The 20,119-nt window shown below is 38.9% G+C and overlaps 1 protein-coding gene across 4 annotated transcripts in view; it reads left to right on the plus strand.

Moving 5' to 3' along the window:
• Positions 1-20,119, plus strand: part of LOC308398566 (A-kinase anchoring protein 13) — a 121,893-nt gene that overhangs the window by 14,325 nt on the left and 87,449 nt on the right. For all 4 annotated transcript variants that reach the window (XM_080885280.1, XM_080885279.1, XM_080885281.1 and 1 more), the window contains exons 2-3: positions 5,729-5,772; positions 14,242-14,395. In XM_080885280.1, the coding sequence (XP_080741406.1) occupies positions 5,740-5,772; positions 14,242-14,395 (187 nt within the window). In that variant the 5' untranslated portion in view covers positions 5,729-5,739. The remainder of the gene's footprint in view (positions 1-5,728; positions 5,773-14,241; positions 14,396-20,119) is intronic.

Genomic DNA, 20,119 nt, shown 5'->3' on the forward strand with positions numbered 1-20,119 from the left:
GTCCCCTGTGTTCTCTCTCTGAATGACTGTTGCTGGCCAAGAGGAACAGTTAGACCAAATGAACTGTCACACCCACTATATTGTATGACCACGAGGTCAGCAGAAGAAAGCAGATCAATGGCAATCTGATGAACTGATACCAGACATGCATTCAGTAATATTTTTATACTTTATTACATTTAATCAAGCGACTCCCTATCCTCCCTGTGAAAGGGCTTCCTGGGGTCATAAATACATAGAGAATTGTTAGTTCATTGTTTTGGTTTGATTTACTGTTATTGTCTGAATCCCACCTCTATTAAGAACCCTGGAAAAAAAGGAGCGAGTGGACAAAGCTCAGAGAAACCTGATTGTTCCTGGACCTGCAGCACAAAATGTCAAATAAGAGCCAAAGTAAACTGGTGCTAGATAAAGGTGCAAATATTTTCTCAGGAGTTTGTCAAGATACCAAACAATTGTGATAAGGTGAATAAAGAATATTGCCTGTGCAGATGATGTAATCTGAAATTTGTATCACAGTTTTTCCTTTGCATCAATGCTGTATTCTGTTATGGTATTTAAACCTTAAATGGATACCTCACTCTGAACACATTTTAAAAATAATTTAGATCTCACTCTTTTGTGTTTTCTTTGTGAAAAGAAACTAAACCATGAGGAAAACCTACAGGTTTTCTGATGCAAACACCTGCAGTTTGCATCAGAGTAAGCAAACTGCAGGTGTCAAAATGCAATAAGGCTCCAGGTCTGTCGGTGAGGATAGTGGTCCCTGTGTTTGTGAGAGGCAGCCAATCAGGAAGAAGCTGTCTTAAGGCGAAAGGAGCTAAAACAGCTTGTTTCAGTGGATGGTCATCTGCATGTCATCTGGCATACCAGAAACACATAAGCCATACAATGGATATTAACTCTAATCTAGTATTTCTTCAATGTGGTGTTTTTACTCTACCTTAAGCAAAAACTGGGTACTTTTTGTACTTAAAGTTCTGAGTTTAGCTACGACTTTGAATATAGTAACTAACCAGTGGAGTGTAGCCTGTGTGCTAAACGCAGGTTGTTACCATCTGTGAATTCTGTAAGCCCCTGACAGGCTGTGCTTCCATCAACCTGTTCAGAATTTGTTTAATCTTTCCTCTTGATGTTTTGTTTTGAGATATAAATACAGGCAAACTGACCCACTGTTTATAACCATTAGTTTTAAGGCCCAGCCTTCACTGTTCTTCAGGACCGATCATGTTATCCAAAAGTCCTTAAAGGTGAACGCTTTTGTTAATAAAGGTAATCAGTGGGAGGGACAGTCATTTAACAGTTTATTTAAAACCTAAGTGTGTGTGTGCGTGCCTGAGTGTGTGTGTTTCTCAAAGTAATGACAGTATTGTAAATCTGTTATGGCAGAGTATGACATCAGCATATCTCCCACCTTTGGTCTGGTGACATGTAACTTATTTCTTGGAAATTATTTACAAACATGCTAACAGACAAGTATTGGTTAGTTGCATTAACTAGTGGGTTTGTGTTTCTGTGTGTGTGCTGCCTGTTAGTCATGAAGCTGAAGTTAGTTGCCATGACAAGATGAAAAATCACCCAAGAGGAAGTTCTGGAGGTCTGGTGTAATATTAAAGGCCCCTCCATGAACTCTAGGCAGACGGTGGAGCAATTACATCCTGAGATGATGCAGTAGATCTTTGTCAATTTCCTTTTATTTGGCGTGCACACCTCTACATTATATCAGGAATAAAGAACTCAAAAACAGAAGTGACCAGAGTATGGAATGAGGTGGATGGCCATATCACCACCCAGCGTATAGCTTGGCTTTTTTTTCAAAAGGGAAATGGCCAAAGTGCATTTAGATAGTGTGTTTCAAGTGTGCTTAACTTTTGTACTCCGATTACTCACTTGTTTTATTTTCTCTCTTAACTAAATATTTGTAAGCTTGAACTGTTTTACTAGTTTACGGCTGCTTAATGCACTCTCACTCTAAACAGACGAACGGCCACTTATTCTGTTTGTTGTTGAGATCTGTAGATGTTAAAGATTGATTTAAAACAAAACAAGAGCCTAACAAGAGCTTTTTCTTGGAAAAGAACATTTACCATAACTGGCTGGCAAAATCAGGGTGTCACAAGGACTTTTGGCCCCCTTAATGAATTTGAAGAAGTGAGCAAAATAAGCTGCTGTGTGCAGCTGCCAGGTGTGAAGGCGTCGCAAATGTAAAGCATGGCACAGCTGATAAAGGGCACAAAAAACCTGCATTTGGATGAGTAAGTGTTATCATCTCTGTCCTCAATAGTGAAAAATGTGAATGTAGCACAGCCTCTGCTTCCAACCAGATATTGTTGTGTTGTGCACTGAGTTAAGTTAGCGGTCACTTAGATATCACATTAGCAAAATAACAAGGACCCACTGGCTGCACAAGTCAATAAAGCTGTCAGTCTGCCCTGTTGAAACGTCCTTGAGTAAAGGCTCCTACCCATGTCTTGCCTGGAGTAGTTATAAAAAGAGCACTAGGAGACGACAAATGTTCCAAATATCAAAATATAAAAGAAGCAGTGGGACTGTTGAGGACATTACGTGAGAGTCTTATCAGTCAAAGTTGTGCATGTGGTGAGTGAGGAAGCTGGTCTCTGGCCCAGTGCACTTAAGGCAAGCGGATTAGGCTTCAGAGTATTATTAGAGCTACTGATTATCCCCTTACCTGATCTGCCTAATTCTAGTTCAAGGCTATTTATTTAGCAGAAAAAGTGGAAAAAAGTTTGGTTTGGGCTACAGAAAGTGAATTGGTCTCGCTGCACTTGAGCACTCTGTTGAGTCCAGCAGTTCTCTGCTGAACTCATTAGGTCTTGGCCTTTTTTGACGCTGCCTCCCCCGCTGTGAGGTTCATGTGATTAATGCACTGCTGACCACTGCAGGCCAGCAGCAAGGACTTGTTTTAGTGCCAAAGAACAGCAAACAAAAGAGAAAATTTTCTCTGCAAATAACCAAGGAGAGTGGTCTCAAAAGTGACCAGTCCCTTGACTCATTGATGAATACAAGCAGCCAAATATCTCCACAAGAAAGTTCAACACAAAGGTTTCAAATCCATTCATCCTCAAGTCTAAAGCTGTTATGCATTTGTTTGGATGTAATTACACACCCACCGCCTCTGACCTTGTGCCCAGAGAAAGGCTTTGAGGCCTGCATCCTCGAGTGGGAGTGAGGAATCAAATGTGAACATAAGCTGATAAATCCTGCTAACTGATCATACAAATCCTTGTAAAAGAACTAAAAGTCAAAATATATTGGTGGTTTACTTTTCTTGCTTTATTTTTATTTTTAGTGAGGGACTAATCAGTGATAAGAGGAGGCAGGAACCCACGTGTGATCCAGTGTGTGTCTGTTCTGTACTCTTAATCTCCCACCGAGTATTGGGACAACTGCCAGAGCCAAGCTTAACTGCCACCTTGTCCACAGCAATGTTCTGAAGAGCTGCTGTACATGCTTCCTGTTCCAGTATCCAGACTATTTCAGTTAGCAAGCATCACTAGGATAGAGTAGTCCCAGTGGCAGTTTGCTCGCATTTTCCAAAGTACTACAAAATATGTTTAGGTTTAATGTTCTAGCTACGAGGGTCTTTTCTGCATAAAGTAATTTTTGACACCCCAAAGAGATTTTAACCAAATAAATAAATAAATAACCAGTACTGGAATTAAGTTATTTTTTAGCCTGTTTTATAAATTGGGATTTTATTTAATCAGGCATATATATTACACATGTATTCCCTGTAGCCCGTGTTCTCTATTAATAATGAATGTCTGTACTGTGCAAAAGGAGGGCCTAAGAAAGGAAAGGGTCTTACACATTAATATAATTTTTTTCTTTTTTTTTCAGATATATAATATTCTAATGTTTTGGGAAATAAAGTGTTTATTCCATATTGCATTTTGTTGGCTTTTTCAAAAGTAAGCAATGTCAATGTAACAAATTTGTCAATAATTAATTTTCAGTATGATTTTCTGGATATGTATTTGTCTGACACAGACTTAAAGGATTTTCTAAAAGGGTAATAAACAAAACCCCACTAAGCTTACATGTCGTAATCTCCATTATTTAATTATCTTCTGTCCCTTTTGAACTGTGCGGCAAGCTCTGGAGCTGTGACTGATACATTATCAATTCATTAAGTTGTTATGGCTGACATGTTAGAAAATATTTGCTTATTTATACAACCAGTGAGCATGGAGGAGTAAAGGCATTCATGTGAAGTTGAGTTTCTGGCTACCTGATGAATCATTTGTTTGGTATTTGTCAATACCCTAGGGAAATATCAGGTTTTTTAAAAGCTAAAGGCCTCGATTATATGTTTATACGAGCTCACACCTACCTTTGTCTGGGCAGGCAGCGTATAGTTCTTCCTCAGAGCAGTTTCTCATTTGGACTAAATTACTCTATAAAGTGAAAGATGTCGCTTGTACTGATGAACCCTCAGAGGATAATTACCAGCTGCAGCAAGGAGGCGTTTTCAGTGCGTGCCTATCTCATCTGCTGCTTCTGCCCTTTCTGGCTCTCCCACAGCGGCATGCTGGCTGCTGTCCTCCTCCTCATGTTAGCTATAGATATCTTTTTCTGACCCTCATTTGCTTTAGCTGCCACATCAGTGCTGGCTGAAGCATGGAAATACTGAAATAAATAATTTAAGTGGTAAGCTATCACACTGGTTGGACTTTTGGATATTCTCCTGGACACTTTATGGACTCTGTTTAGTTAAAAACTCTGGTTCAGACTATGTCTGGATCTCAGTAAGCCCTGAGCATCTGAGTTAAATAACTTTAGCAATATTTGATTGCAGGTCTAGTTATTAACAGTTAATAACAGAGTGCTAATCTCCTCAAACCATATCCGACCTGACTGCTTTGCTCCTTATTTGACACACTTGACCGTAGATTATTGAAGGTAATATGGTTATGGAAGTGAATTCTGTTTTAGTTTTTAATGCCCACCCACCCACGCACTTTCTTTCTTTCTTTCTGGGCATAAACATGTTAATAACTTATTTGAGGAGTAAGAGCATTGTCAGACTTTGATGTACCAGTTTTGAACAAACTTGTGTCTTTTATGATGATGTCACCTGTCGCTATGTGGAGAAAGACCAATAATAATCCTTCCTTCAGTGCATGGTAATACATTCAGATTGTGTGCACTACAAAGAAGGACTATTCACAGAAAGTCAATGTGTCAGTCTGTATTTGTGTATGTGTGTGAGAGCAGGTCAAGAAGAAGCTGAGCAAAATTGTTTCCTTGGATGCAGCTCAGCACTGGAATAAAACCGTACCCTTTTAAATAGTAAGGAGATCAAAAAATCAATACATGGCAGTCGAGGTTGCTGCCACAAATAATTTAGTGTATGGATAACACTGACCTGGTCGCCACATATATTTAGGCATTTGTTAATATACGTAGGCAGCCTGCACGAGTAAAAAGTGAAGCAAAACAGAGCTAAACACAAAGTCAATTTTAGACCCACCAGAGTCTAGATGTCAATATATGCTAATTTTGCTTAGTGCCTGCATCAAATGTAATACAATATAAATATCGGTTTTACAAATTGTTGATAGGATAATATTGTGTTTACAGCTTGCTGCGGTGCCCTTAACGGCCAGACAGGTTTTAGTACCGCTTTAAGACATGATTTTGTTTTATATTACAATATAGATGCCTAATTAGAGTTGTAACCCTTAATTTGTTCTTCTTTTTACAGTGTCCAGGGACATGAAACTCAATCCACAGCAAGCTCCATTGTATGTAAGTATCACATAATCACACAACACTAGCAGCAAAGCTGTTGTTCCAGTTCACATAATTATTTTTTCTTTTAACGCTTCTGCATTCACGTGCTGTGTAGGTGTGGTGGTGAAGGCGCTCGATCTGTTGAACCCGTTAGGCCGGGAAACCGTAATTCTTTATCAGTATTTGTTTACATGGTTTGATGATCTCATATAATGCCTGGAATGTCAGTTCTTGATTTCCACCTCTCCACCTGATAACAGGTCTAATTAACAGGAACAACTGAAAACAGCTGTGTGGGTGTGCAGGACCAGATAGTGGAGAGCATGCTGGACTGCATGCAAATGAACTAAATGTTTAATGTTTGCTGACTGGAAAATGGTCTATACTGTTTTTACTGTCCGCTTTTATGTCTGAGGTCATCATTTTGCATGTTGACACACTGATGATGAAAAAGAAAGAAAATAGACCCACATAACTGAGTAGGAAGTGAATGACAAGAAATATTACAAGACAGCATAAAAGTAATTTTTAATCAATTTTTTAAATAACATTTAAGCACTGTGGCTTCAGTCAGAATAAAACCTTTCACTCCTGGAAGTGTCTTCTTTGATCCATTCATTTTTGAAGAGATACACATCAGGAATACCCTAACCTAGTGTTGTGTAGCTTTGAAGTACATAGGTATCTTAACCACCTGTTATTATGTCAACGTTACAGAGATAAATAGATGAACATTCTCAAAGACAACCAGCTTTCCAAACATCCCTTTGTTCATGATAAGTTGATCATAGCCATTCATAGTCATACTGTTTTTTTATTGACGAGGAGATACGAATGCCTTTAGGGTTGCATCAGGAAGAGCATCCGGCATAAAAAATTCAGCCAAATCAAACATGCAGAGCTCCCCGCTGTGGCGAGCCCTTGTGAGCAGCCAGAAGTAGGTTTTTATATATTCATCAATTCATTCATATTTTAACCGCATTGACGAATGTTTGGGATGTCAAGGCTGCAGGTTGAGTATGTTGCCCCTGATATCCTTTGCGTAGAGACGTTTTCCATTTGTGACTACATAAAACAATAGCTAAAGGTGCTGTATGCTAATCATTACAAATTTCTGTGCAGTTGTCTGCTGGAATAAACTAGCTGGCGAAAACATGTGGCGAGACACTGTTTCTAAATGACGGACATAGCCATTGTGATGCTCAGTGTGGGCATTTTGATCATTGCTATGTTGATTTTTGGAGCACGAAGTTAGCACGTTTGGACGTATTAAAACCATATTTGGGTACAAATGAACGAGCTGGACATTGGAGTCTGTTGGGAGTGACTCTTGAAGATGGTCTCAAGCGGCCACTACACAATGGCTTAACTTTTTAACCCTGGAGCTTGCTGCTTGCTTGAGTCTCTTGTCATTCTCGGTCCTTTGTCCCGTCCTTTGGAGCGAGGCACCTGTGTGTTTTGCTTCAGCGAAGTCACGTGAGGTAGATCAAGTAGATGAGATGTAGCTTGTTGCTGAGGTCGTCTCAGATTGCTGAACTGTGTGGCATATCATGTGGGTTATGTCAGCAGTTTTCTAGCTACTTTCATTGTCGCTGCCTAAAGCTTGGCAACACAGCTGGTGTTCAACTTGTAAATGTAACGCTTTGCATTGTTGCTTATATTGCTGATCAGGCCATATGGCTTTTTCCACTCACTCCTCCTTTTAAGTTCAATCAATTTCATGATCCTTTTAGCTGCTATTGTTGTTTTGGAGATGGTGAGTTTGCATAATGGTGTAAAAACAGATAACTTGGCTTTACTTAAAAAAACTAAATAAAATAAATGAATAGCAATTCTGCAAACTTGCTTAAAAAAGAGTAGTCTTTATTTAAGGGAGGGAATTATAATCTTTATTTTGAGTGTGCATCGCTTAAGGAGGATAAGCCACATTTGCGTCATTTAGTATTTTAAAGTAAATTTAAACCCACTTTATACAACCTTGGTTTTACAGATAACTCAGTATCTGTAATTAAACTACAAAACCTAATATAGATATGGTTACATGCACCACTTCAAACTGATTGGTACATGTCAGTGATATATGCAATCCCTTAATATTAAAAATTTCCATTTATAGCTCATTTATAACTCTTAATTACTGACTTTTGAATTGCGTCCAAAATGGACTTCCAGGTAGAGTTAAAATGTCTTTGAGTTCTACCGGGGTTTCTGCACTATTTGATAAATATTTAATGAGGTTTGTGTTTTGAGGGGAGTTTCTGAGTTGATCTTAGTGGTTACACTGGTCTCCTATCACTGGCAGGTGTAGAAGGCACATAGGAAATGAGATAAGTGAGGGATGTGTGTGTTTGTGTATGTGTGCCTCTCTAAAGGCTATACTGGCTCACACATTAACCACCCAGACAACCTTATCTGTGATTTACACTCAAACTCCTCAGTGGAACCAGGCAGGCAGTCAGGCCTCATTAGACATCAGATTTTAGAAACTTATCACAGCAGTTCACAGTGAGATAGCTCATAGGGGTTAAGTAGCCAGCCTGTAATTGTATCGTTAAAAAAAGAAAAAAAAAAAGATATAGTTCATGGGCTCTACCTTCTAGATGAAATGGCAGCCCCAGTCTATAAGTGTAGAACTAAATCTAGAAGTTACATATTCTGAGAAGAACAGAGGTCAAGGCCTTGATATTCTTGCAATATTACTTTGTCCTCAGAAGGATTCTTAATGAGCATGTTATGGGTAAAGAAATTGAGTAAGGGCTGATTTTATTTTAGCAAGCGCTGGGAGAGGGTTACATGATTTGTTAGGCAGGGGATTAGTTGTGGGTGTTCTTAACAAAATGAGTTTTCTTTCCATAACAGCGAGACTCTGTTGTTCTAGCTGTGAGTAAACATGCTATTTACATTCTTGGCATTTAGCAGACAATGTTTCCAGAGCGGCTTACAATTAAATAAGCAGGTAGGGGTTCAGTGGTTAACACAGCATGCGTGACTGTGGGCATGGTACCAGTTACATGGGCTGAACCTGTGAACTGACTGCTTGGTTATTGTCTCCAGGTTAAAGCTTCTCTGGATAACTACAATTATACTATTTTTTAATGGCATCCAGAGCCTTTAAATGAATTGCAGCCAACATTCTATAGCTGGCATATTGACATGGCATGTATCAATACAGCCAAAATGGTTACGAGACGTACACACACTGTCATGAAGTATGTCGGACTGTTTTATGTACTGGCTTTCATGTGTAGTCATGAGAAAAAGGAACGTTTTCACTCTATGAAGTAGGAATTAAGAGGGTAAGTAGTAGCCAGGTGCTGCTAATCAGCACGTGATTAACTAACCATCTGCAAGAATGACCATCTCTGTAAAAACAGACGCTTTAGCCGTTTGCCAATCTCTGAACATTCAGACATGTTTTAACACAGCGGGACAATCTTTCCAGACTGGACATCTCAGGAAATTCACCAGAAGTTGGGTCTGTGTAATGCTCAGAAAAACTGCACATAAGCCAGTTTGTGACATTGTAGTTACAAACAGAATGAGCAATTGTATGAAAGGGTTACCTGAAGAACGCCTCTTTTTTCTGAAACAAATATGGCAGCATGGCTTAGGTGTGCAAACTTGCAAGATGTTTGCCAATTTGGAGATGTTTGTCCATAATAAACAGTGCCAACCAAACCAAACACAGCATATCAGCTCTTCATACCAGTTGTTAAGTGCAGTGGTTGATGGTTGATAACTCGGGCTTTTTTGCAGTCTAAGGATCTGAGCACTTTGCAGTCATGGAGTGAGCTGTGAATTCTTCTATGTACCAAAGTATTCTAGTCAAATGTGAGGCCAGCTGTCAGACAGCTATAGCTTGGCTGAAAATGATCCCAAACACAGTAGCAAATTTACAACAGAATAGCTGAAAAAGAAAAGTGTTGCAATCGCCCAAAGTGCAGACCTCAGTCGGGCTGAAATGTTGTTGTGGGATGTTAAGGTATGCATAAAGCTAAGCTGTAAAGAAGAGTCTGTCAACATTTCCCCACAAAGATACGAGAGCCTAATAAAATGATACAGGAACTGATAACTTCAAGTTATAAAGGGAGTTCTATAAGCTGTCCTGTGAGTACTTAGTTTTCAAAGCAATAAAGAGACCGCCATAGTGATTTCTTGATTATTAGCATAATAAAGACAAAATTGACTTTGAAATGATAAAGCTGCACATGCTGGGAGATTACAGATTGATAGCTAACAGCCAGTGTTGTATTGCTCTTGGCTGCTACTGTGGGCTGTGGGTCATACATACATACACATTTACTTTGCACTGTTATGTGCATGCTGCTAAATTCAATACCATTTAACACAGTACACAAGTTAGTATCATGAATGACATTAACTGGTGAAGTTATCTGGTTTAGCTTTTGTGACCTATTTGTTACATTGCCTGTATCTATATCAAGCAGTAAAGCAACCTCAGGGTTGGACATTTCAGGCAAAAATACTTTCTGATTTTCACTGTTGGCAGTATAGTATTAGGATTATTGCCCAAAGATTGTCCCCCAGAGCAGACTGCTCTAAAATCAGTGTGACATGTTAGCTTCACCTGGAGTAGCCTGCGTGATATTTCACATTTTTGTTCTTATTTAAAGGCGTCCCACACAAAACAGCTTTTCTTGGTCTGACGGATGGTAAATTTGAGCAGTTTCTTTTTTTCTTCTTTTTTTTTTGTGGGCAAACAGTTTATAGGTTTATTTTTTGTTAATGTTTTAATAGCACATTAAACCAGACTACAGGAAAAATAAGGGGGGGGGGGGGGGGGGGGGGTCTTTTAGATTAGAATTAAAATAGCTGCATAAACTATTAGATTTTTTTTGTATAAATTAATATCCCAAAAATCCCGTCCCTTGCTGCGTGAATGTGGCAATGGTTTGTTTGTAACATTTGTAATAACGTAAACAGTCAGTCAGTCACAGGACTTCCTTACGCCTTAGTCATGCTGGTATTTTGCTCCACGAATTTCTGGCTAAAAGAAGTTTTGCCCCAGTTTTACTGACATTAATATTTGGCCAGAAGGGTTTCATTTGATACAACTAGGTTTAATATACATTATCCTAGCTAACATTAGCTTACTTGCTAACTCTGATGATCTGCTAGTTACACCGTTTGTGAAGCTCTAATTTTTTAGATTATGCTGCAGTCAGTTCACATATTGGCAATACAAACATTTCATTGCATGAAGAATGCTGCTTGGTGCATGTTTACCTCCTGAAGGGACAAGGGATGCTCTGTATGTCAGCAGACTTGTAAGTTGTGGGTTGCTTAATTTGCTCTGCCAATGTTTCATGTTAGTGTGTAAACAGGGGCCGGTTTTGCTCCGTAAATTGGCTTTGAAATTGTATGTTGGGAACAAAAGCAGCAAGGGGTAAACCATGCAAAAGGTTGCAATATATGGCTTCCAAAAGAAGGGTCTCATGTTGAGTTGGCTTTAGTTGCTTGTAAAAATAAAAATGGCTTAATACCACGAAGGATGAATCACAATGACAAGCAATTACACCCATAAACTTTGAGGCTAACTTTTTAATGAACATCATTAAAGGATGTTTTTTTTGTTGTTGTTTTTAAAAAATGTGTTGTTATCGCAGATTTCATGTGACAGAGTGCACAAAAAGATACAAATGAAGATCTATTGGATTTAAGTAACAAGTGACAATTAGTTTGGGTGGTGAAGTGAAGGATAGAGCTGCCTGTAGTAAGAAACAAAGCCTGAGTTAAGTGAACAATCACTAAAATTTCAATATAAGTTTAAAAATAATTATCAGTGTGAAGTCGTAACAGTATATGCAAATGCTTAAAACCAAGCCTTACCTTACCTGGACAGATGAAACCAGCGCTGCAGCAGGATGTGTGGAAAAGGCTACACGTATATGCATATTTAAAAAGAGGGGGTTGGGTTCATAGTCTCCAGCTGTGCTTTTGATGCTGCTTAAAAGCTGCCTGTTCCCTATTGAAGCTCCATGATTAGCAGGTCAATACCCCAGCAGGTCACTTAGTTAAGTACTTATAACCAGCAGAGAGCACAGTCATACAGTGTGGCTGAAAGACATCCATTTGAGCACCGCTTTAAAACCACAGGTTTGTTTTTCTATATTAAGCTGGAGAGTCACTGCAATATTTCCTTTTTCCCATTTTAATTACTGTTGTTTTGAAAACTTAATGTCAGCAGGGTTAGTTTTATTGTGGGGCTTCTGTGTGCTCGTTTCCTCCCTTCTCCAGCAGATGTTTCACATCTCTGGCTTTTCACCTTCACCTTCACTCCCACCTCCTGCCGACATATTTGAAGTACTGGAACTGATCAGATCTGGTTGATCTGATCATTCAGATCTATGCTGTAAATTTCTTCTGTTTAAATAATTGAATTTCAAACACCAAGATTGAATATTCTAAGATTTGTGCTATTTATTTTGTCCCCTTTAAAGTGTTTTTCTTTGTTAGGAAATTATCAATCGCTTATAATGTTATTTACAAAGGTGGGTATTAACTTTGGTGGAATAAGGAGATTTTGGTGGGCTGCTTTAAGAAATCTGAGCACCTATTGTGTCAAAAAGCAGCAGAGTGGTATTCAGACTGAGGTAATTTCCCACTCGCCTCCAGCGATGGAGAGAAAACCATTTCTCCATTTGCTTCTCTTTTGTTCGTTGTGAAAATGTGGAACTTATTTCACACTAATACGTTTTCATTTTCACATGGAGTACAAACTCACAAATCCTCTGAGGTACCAATCCTTTCAATAGCACCAAGCCCTAATTTCCAATCTGGGCTCAGGATAAGAGATGAGTTTTTAATGGAGAAAATGTCATGCCTGCTGGCTTCCTCCCATCTACTACTCATTTACTTCAGTGACTCTGCTTTTTAAAACTGATACTGGCTGTGCATAGAAAAGCCTACACCCTTTACATTGTGCGCAGTCCTGGTTGTCTGAAGGTTACTGAAGGCTTTTTTTCTGGCTGTATGGCCTCTGGGCTATGTGGTTGTCTTTGAGCACATTTTGCCCCCTCACATTGTTAAGCATCAGTAGTGGCTTGCCAAACAGAGACCTTGCAATGTTGGGGTTGCTGGTTTGCCTCGCTGCTGTCCACCTGCTGACATCCGCCTGCGAGGAACATGGCCCAGAGGCTCCCATTTTATAAGAGAAGGAGGAGACACCTTTAACCCCGTTAAGCTCAGATCGTCACGACAGACTGCTCACGTTGGACGAGGCCAGTAAAAAGACTGCAACGGTGGCCAGATTAAGTGGGTTGAAATGTCCCATTATCCCTCCTCCATGTCAAGAAGCTGCAGTCCTACAGTGGAAAGCAGCTAATTCTGAACAATATCCCTATTTTTTGTTACTATTTCTCCTCCTCAGTGTCCTCAGATGACACATTGATGCTCTGTCACAAATCAGCCAATTGTCACTAAAACTGTACCTTTAAATGTATTAAGAAAATGTGTAGACAAATTGATGGTTTGGTTTATTTTATTTTATTTAGTTTATTGGCCAGTGGCAGTGTACAATAAATACCAGTTATAAGTTAAATTTCACCTGTAATTTCTGGTTGGAAGCATTTAATGGTGGAAAAACAAAATCCTGCGTACTAAAAGAGCCATGGCAATGCTGAACCCCAAGGCACAAACTTAGCATCTGCACCTGCTGATGATGCAGAATACATGAAAAAGGACAAACAGCATAGTTTTTACACTGACCAGGCTGTGTTTTTAGTACCATCCTGAACCTATTTAGCTGCTTAGCTTACACTGTGGTGTTTATTTCATTACGTATATTTTTATTTGTAATGTTCTAACAAAAAAGGGCTAATAGGAAATCCAGCTTACATGAGAAGACTGTTTATTCAAATTTCTTTTTTTTAAAGACTTTTGTTTTAGTTGTTGTTGTGATGATTATTATTGTATTAGATTTCTAAGCTGAATGTGCTTCTTTGTCTTGTTGTGCTGTTCTCTGATGGTGACTGTGCTCACACTGTTTTGCAGAAGTCCAGCTGCTCCTCCATGTTGTCTGCTTGTTTCTTTGTTAATGATGTGGTGTGTAACATTTCATCAGCAAACAAACATTACCATATTTAATTTGAGGCGTTAATGTAATTGCTGTAAACAACTGCGGTGCTAAGAAGATCAGGAGTCTCCACACGCACTATTATTCACTCTTAAAATCTGGTATCCACTTGTCCAGAGTCTAGTTCACACCTGGTACTGCAGCCAATAAATGCATCTAAAGTGACAGACAGTGATTGAATTACACTGACTTGATGGCGTTAGATTGGTATCTATGGCTAAGTAGATGAACCAAGACATGTAGGCCACTGAGAAAAGGGCTGAGTTAGACTGCAGGCATCTGCAGGTGGATGATAATGTGCCCATTTCATGTTATAAACATGTCTTTTCTTTTTGTCTCTTTCTGTTTTTCCTTTTCCCTCCTAACGTTCCGTCTGCGTGCCTCTGCAGGGTCATTGTGTTATCACAGTACAGCTCAGTGATGACGAGCTGGCTGGTAGTGAGGAGGGCGTGGACTACTTCCTGCTGTTCGCTGGCAGTACACAGAGGCACCTGACCAGCACCCTGAGGAGCAGTCATGACACCTTGCAGGCTTTGTGTCCCGGTAAGCCATCGTACCCACAATGCCTTGCAGCTTACTAGCACCCAAAGGATGGCAGCTCCACCTACAGCATTTAATATTTGTTAGAGACTGTGTTTGCAGACACTTTTAAATAAGATTAGCCTGGATTATTAACAACTAAAGCTGATGCTCTATGAAAGTGCACCAGCTGTTTTATTTAGGAATGTTTTGTTAGTATCTCGTTGGGCCGCCTCATGCCTTAAGAACTGCTGACGTAAATTCATCAAGATGTTACGTCTGTGTCAGCAAATGGAGATTTTGGCTCACACTGGCATGACAGCATCACATAGTTACATCCGCGATACATTCCACCACATCCACACCACAAGTGCTCTGTTAGATTGAGATCTTGTGCCTGTGGAAACTATTTAAGTATGGTGAACTCATTGTCGTGTTCAAGGAACCAGTTGGAGCTGAGTTGATTTGAGCTTTCTGGCAGAACATCTTATCCTGCTGAAAAGAGCCTTCAGAAAAAGGTGTATGTTGTGGTCATAAAGGGATGGACAGCAACAAAACATGGGTAGGCTGTGGTGTTTGATGCTCAGCTGTTACTAAAGAGCCCTGAGTCTGCCAAGAAGAGCCCGAATCATTGATAAAAGGGAGGATGTTTGCTTTTGTTATGTTTACACCAATTCTGACCAGTTTCTTAACTGACAGGACTGGCACCCAGTTTGGCTCTCTGCTGCTATAGCCCATCTGCTTCAAGGTTTAATGCATTTCACATGCAGCGATGCTCTTTTGCCCAGAGAACTGCTGCTCGCTTTATATTTTACTTACCATTCTATATAAACCCTAGAGATGGTTTTGTGGGAAAATCCTAGTAGATCAACAGTTTCTGAAATAATCAGACCAGCCCATTTTGAACAACCATGTTCAAAATCACCTAAATCACCTTTCTGACACTCAGTTTGAACTCCAGCAGGTTGTCTTGACCATGTCTACATGCATAAATGCATTGAGTTGCATTTCCTCATGATTGACTAAGTAAATATTTGCATTAAGAAGCAACTGAACTTGTCTATCTAACAAAGTAAATGTATTTTATCCCCTTACTTGTCACTTTACTTTAGCACCTGTCCACTTTATTGTAATTCAGTACAGTATCAGCATTTACATACATGAAAGAGCACCCCCAGTAATTTGACCTCATTTCTAAACCTTTATAGCCATCATAAAAGTCGACTTTATGGCAGATCACTTGTATTGTATTTGTGTATTTGAGTCAAAACGTAGTAGCAGTGCTCCAGAAGAACTGAGGAAAAGTTTGAACATTATCTTAAAAGGTGGTTTTAAATTCTTCTGTATTCATCATGTGCTGCATCCCAAATTAATATTAAAAGAGGTGTTAAACCAGGAAGGAGAAAAAAAAGATTAATCATCTGCTACCGCTGTCCTCATTTTAAACTAATGTTTTGTTTTGGAGAAAGAGGAATCACTTCACTTTCTAGAGTCTATCCCATTTATCACTCCTCTTGGAGCTTTTCCCACTTTTTCTACTTGCAAAATGGAACATATTTGGTCTGAATTGTTTTTCTGTGCTTTTTCTTGGAAAATAAACAAGAATCAACAGGAAACCTTGATAGAAAAAGTCAGAGATCTCTGCACATACAAAGTAGGTAGTCAAAACTGCAATGCAGCTGTGACCCTGTGACCAGAGTTCATGTTAATTGAATATTTTCAGTCACTGACTGATCAGAGCATAAGAGGAATCAGCTATGACATTAAGTTATTCCAGACCATCTGGGCTTTCGGAGAATAAATATTACATTATAAAAATCTCGAGCTCTTAGGGAACATCAGAGCTTACTGGAGGTCACATGTTCTGGATGTGGTAACAAGGGTTTATGCTACCAAAATGTTCATGTAATAAAATCTGGTCTTATGATATAAGAAATGTCACTGACGTCATTGCTTCCTTCAATGGTCCACGTTCCACAGAGGAAAATAAAAGTGGCAGGATTATAAACTGTGTTTATCTTGGTACGAGTTCCACTAAATTAATGCTTAAAGTTGGGAGGGAGTTGGTGTCACTTTACCAGCAGATTAGCTTTGCTTCAATGCTTTCTCCATCAGGCCCTTCTGGGCTCTAAAGGGATCAACTAGGTCGCGGGATAGAGTTCCCAGGGGACCTGGGAAAATGACTGCAAACTCACTGAATCACTGCTTTGGATTAAGATATCTCTGATTCAAATAATATTTATCAAGCTGCCTAGTAGCCTTCTGACTGCGTTGGTAGCGACATACAACATTGACAAATTATAAAATATATGGATCTGTCGTTACAGAAAGTTTTCTCCCAGAACGAAGGGTATTGCAGACGTGCAAATGTGGCTGATCTTGTTGTAGAGCACACAGTGACGTGGAGTAGATTCCAGAAATTATGTGTGAATTCATGCAATGCTTAATAACTACAAGTGGGAAATCAGTTTTGAAACTGGCTGTGTGTGTTGACATCTTGTTGGGAGTGGACAGATGGACCATGGCAGTGTTCCCTGACTTTCTCTTTGTTTTCTTCTTTTAGACAAAACTGAAAAAATGAGCAACTTTTCAATCTTATTTTGCCAAATTAACACATTTTAAAAAGCAATTGCTACAGTAACACAGAGGATGTCAAAACTGGGGCGGCACAGCAAGGTGAAAAATATAAAGTGAAATGAACTTGAATTAATATGATTGTTTTCTTGTTTTTTAGGGAAAATATGTAGGCTTTTTTTTTCTTCAAAAAAGTATGTCTGTGCAGTTGCACTGATAACATGTACCCACGTTTAGGAGAAATTAACAGTGAATCTTTTTTCATTGTAAATAACCGATGAAAAGTGAGGTGTGCGTTGTGTGTACTTTTTCCTGCTTCTGAAGTGGGCCGTGCCAAAAAAGAGCCACCGCAATAATATATCAAGTTGTCCTCAACTCAAGTAACTTTGTTTTATGGCTTTCTACTCTGCTCGACTATACACTGTGGGGCAAAAGGAGGGGCTTTACACACCGTGTACACTTTACACATGGTGAAATCCAGAGCAGAGGAAGGAAGATAAACTAGTCGGACTGTAAATGATACCAAAACGTAGTAGATTAAAAATGTTATATTTTTAAATTGATTTGACGGGCCTGTTGCTCTTCTCACCAGCTGAGGTAGGCTCCAGTTCCCTGTGACCCAGATTTGAATAAGTGGTTAAGAAAATGAACAAATGCATTAATGGATAAATTGATTTCTACTTAATATATTTCTCTATGGTTTCTTGGGGAGGAAAGTGGGTTCAGAGAGTGAGGTTGAGTTCCCATGTCGGGGGACAGGCACTGCCCCACTCCCTAAGCAATAGTTATGGAAACCACTGTGGACATTAGTGTGCTTTGTTCAGTCTTTGCGATGTGACTTGTGAGTAAATGGCTAGTCAGCCATTAGTCAGAAGAATTTAACACATGTTCCATTAAGTGAAATACTATTGTGAATTTATTTGTATTAATTAGGATTTAAATCAGCATTGCAGCTCTGCACTCGTTTGTAGCTCATTACTGTGACAAAATTAGTTCACCATTTCATCCAAGTAGTGCTTCTAAAATGAGAAAAAATTCAATTAATGGAGTGATTAAATTGAATAAAGATACTTTTTTTAAAAGTTAAATTTAAGCTTGATTTCCTCTTATTAGAGCAGATTGAATTAAAGCAATATTTTGATTTATCTAAGAACAGTACAGGTGTTACTAATAACATTAACACCTGACTTGTTAATAATTTTTATTTAATTGTTCTGAGCCAGCATGGACTGTTGGTAATGTGAAATTGAGCTTACAGCACATATTATGTTGGGATCGCCGCATCATCACTTTCTGCGCCCGGTTTAACGCTCCATCATATTTGACCCATTTAACCATAGACTATATGTAAAAGATGAATGCTGCTAACCAGTGTCACCCGATATCCACAACATTAGTGTTTTAGATGGTGCCATCTCAAGCCTTGATTATATTTTCGGCATCCACAAACCCATTAGGGTCTGAGTGACATACAGTGGTGTGGACGTAGTTATGCTTGACTGTTTTTTCTTTTTGTGACTACGTGGACTCGTTCATAGGGTAACAAAACCCCAACAACTTTCATTCATCAAAAATTGAAATACAACCTTCTTATACCATTTTATGTTAATATTACATTGAATCAAAAATAGTGAGGTAAGGCTTACTGTTGCAAATAACTGCAGCTGCCTGTAACAGCACATCTTTAAATGAGTTTGTATTAGGGCTGTTCGATATAACCATATATATCGGATGACGATATAAAAACGTCTATCGTTTCATTTTACGATATCGTTTGTTTCGTGGTGTCGCAAAATAAACTCTTTACGGCAATATTTTTCATCGTTTTGATGGTCACTGTAGTGGCTATATTAATTTCTTAAAGTTCTCTCTTTCTCTTATATTTAATATAACCACACCACGGACGGACAAGCGCATGTTTTTATGCGTTGTCGTTAGCAACAACGACGGTAAAACCATCTCGTGTCCGCTTGTTTATGTTCCACATAAACCTTTCACAATAAAGCTCAAGATCCTGTTGAGACTTTTCAAAATAAACTGAATCACGTGAAAAGGCAGATTATTTACGGATGAGAAGTAAAAAAGAGCCGTCAGGTGCTAAAAAATAAACCTTAGACTCAAACGTTAGAACAGGCCTTTCCCCGCAGCACGCCGTGTAATAAATACTCACAAAGAAAACGGCGGCCGTTACAACTTATGTCTAAAAATGTGTCGTTTCATACATCTGTTAAAACACTCGACTCCAGCTACATGACGCGCAGCTGGAAACACTTCCCGCAAGTCGAGCTGCCCGAGATTCACAGAATTGACAAAAATGTTACATTTTTGTGATTTATATCGTTATCGGGACGATAGAATTCTTATATCGGGATATGAGATTTTGGTCATATCGCACAGCCCTAGTTTGTATACCCACTGTATAGTTGCTATGTAGTCAAAAAGTATGCATAGAGACCAAAATAGTTCTTGCCAGCCACTAGTGGCCACTCCAGAAAGTGTAGTTTTCTGGCACTACAGCGTTGACGATGTTTACTTTACTATTAGAGATACTGTCAGTGACCAATATTTCAATTGATTCAGCCTGCATAAGCTGGGTCTCACAACAAGAAAACGCTCAAAACTGAACACAATTCAGCAGATGAGTTTAAAAATTTTGCGTAGAAATATCGTTTATGCATTTTATACCTCATGCAGTGAATCTATTTTAAACCTGCGACATGAACTGTGCAAGTAGCCAATATTGCTGCGATGATTTGTGATAGTTGTGTGGGCTGCATCAACAGAAATATATATACTCTGTAACTGAAGTAACTAAAGTTAATTTCCGCAAGACTGGCATCTGAGGACATCTTAGACCCTACAGTTAGCTGGCATTGTACATCAATAAAGTATAAATAATTAGTTCAAGCAACTAGTGTTTTAGCTAGGGCAATAATTTTTTATTGTTTAGTTGAAATATTGTTGTATTGTTATTATTTAAGCTCATATGACTTGAGTTTATAGCAAGGCCAGTCATCTATAGCCGAAATGGGTTAATCCTAACAAAGAAACGTTTAATCTCATACACTGAAAATACACAATATAATCTATTTGTCGTTGTGAAAAATGCTGTACACTATGGTACTGTCCTCCACAGGTCAGTTCTCTGTAATCCCCTCTTTCTCTCTTCTCACC

The sequence above is a fragment of the Rhamphochromis sp. 'chilingali' genome (assembly GCF_963969265.1).
Source record: "Rhamphochromis sp. 'chilingali' genome assembly, chromosome: 6".
NCBI classification, from domain to species: domain Eukaryota; kingdom Metazoa; phylum Chordata; class Actinopteri; order Cichliformes; family Cichlidae; genus Rhamphochromis; species Rhamphochromis sp. 'chilingali'.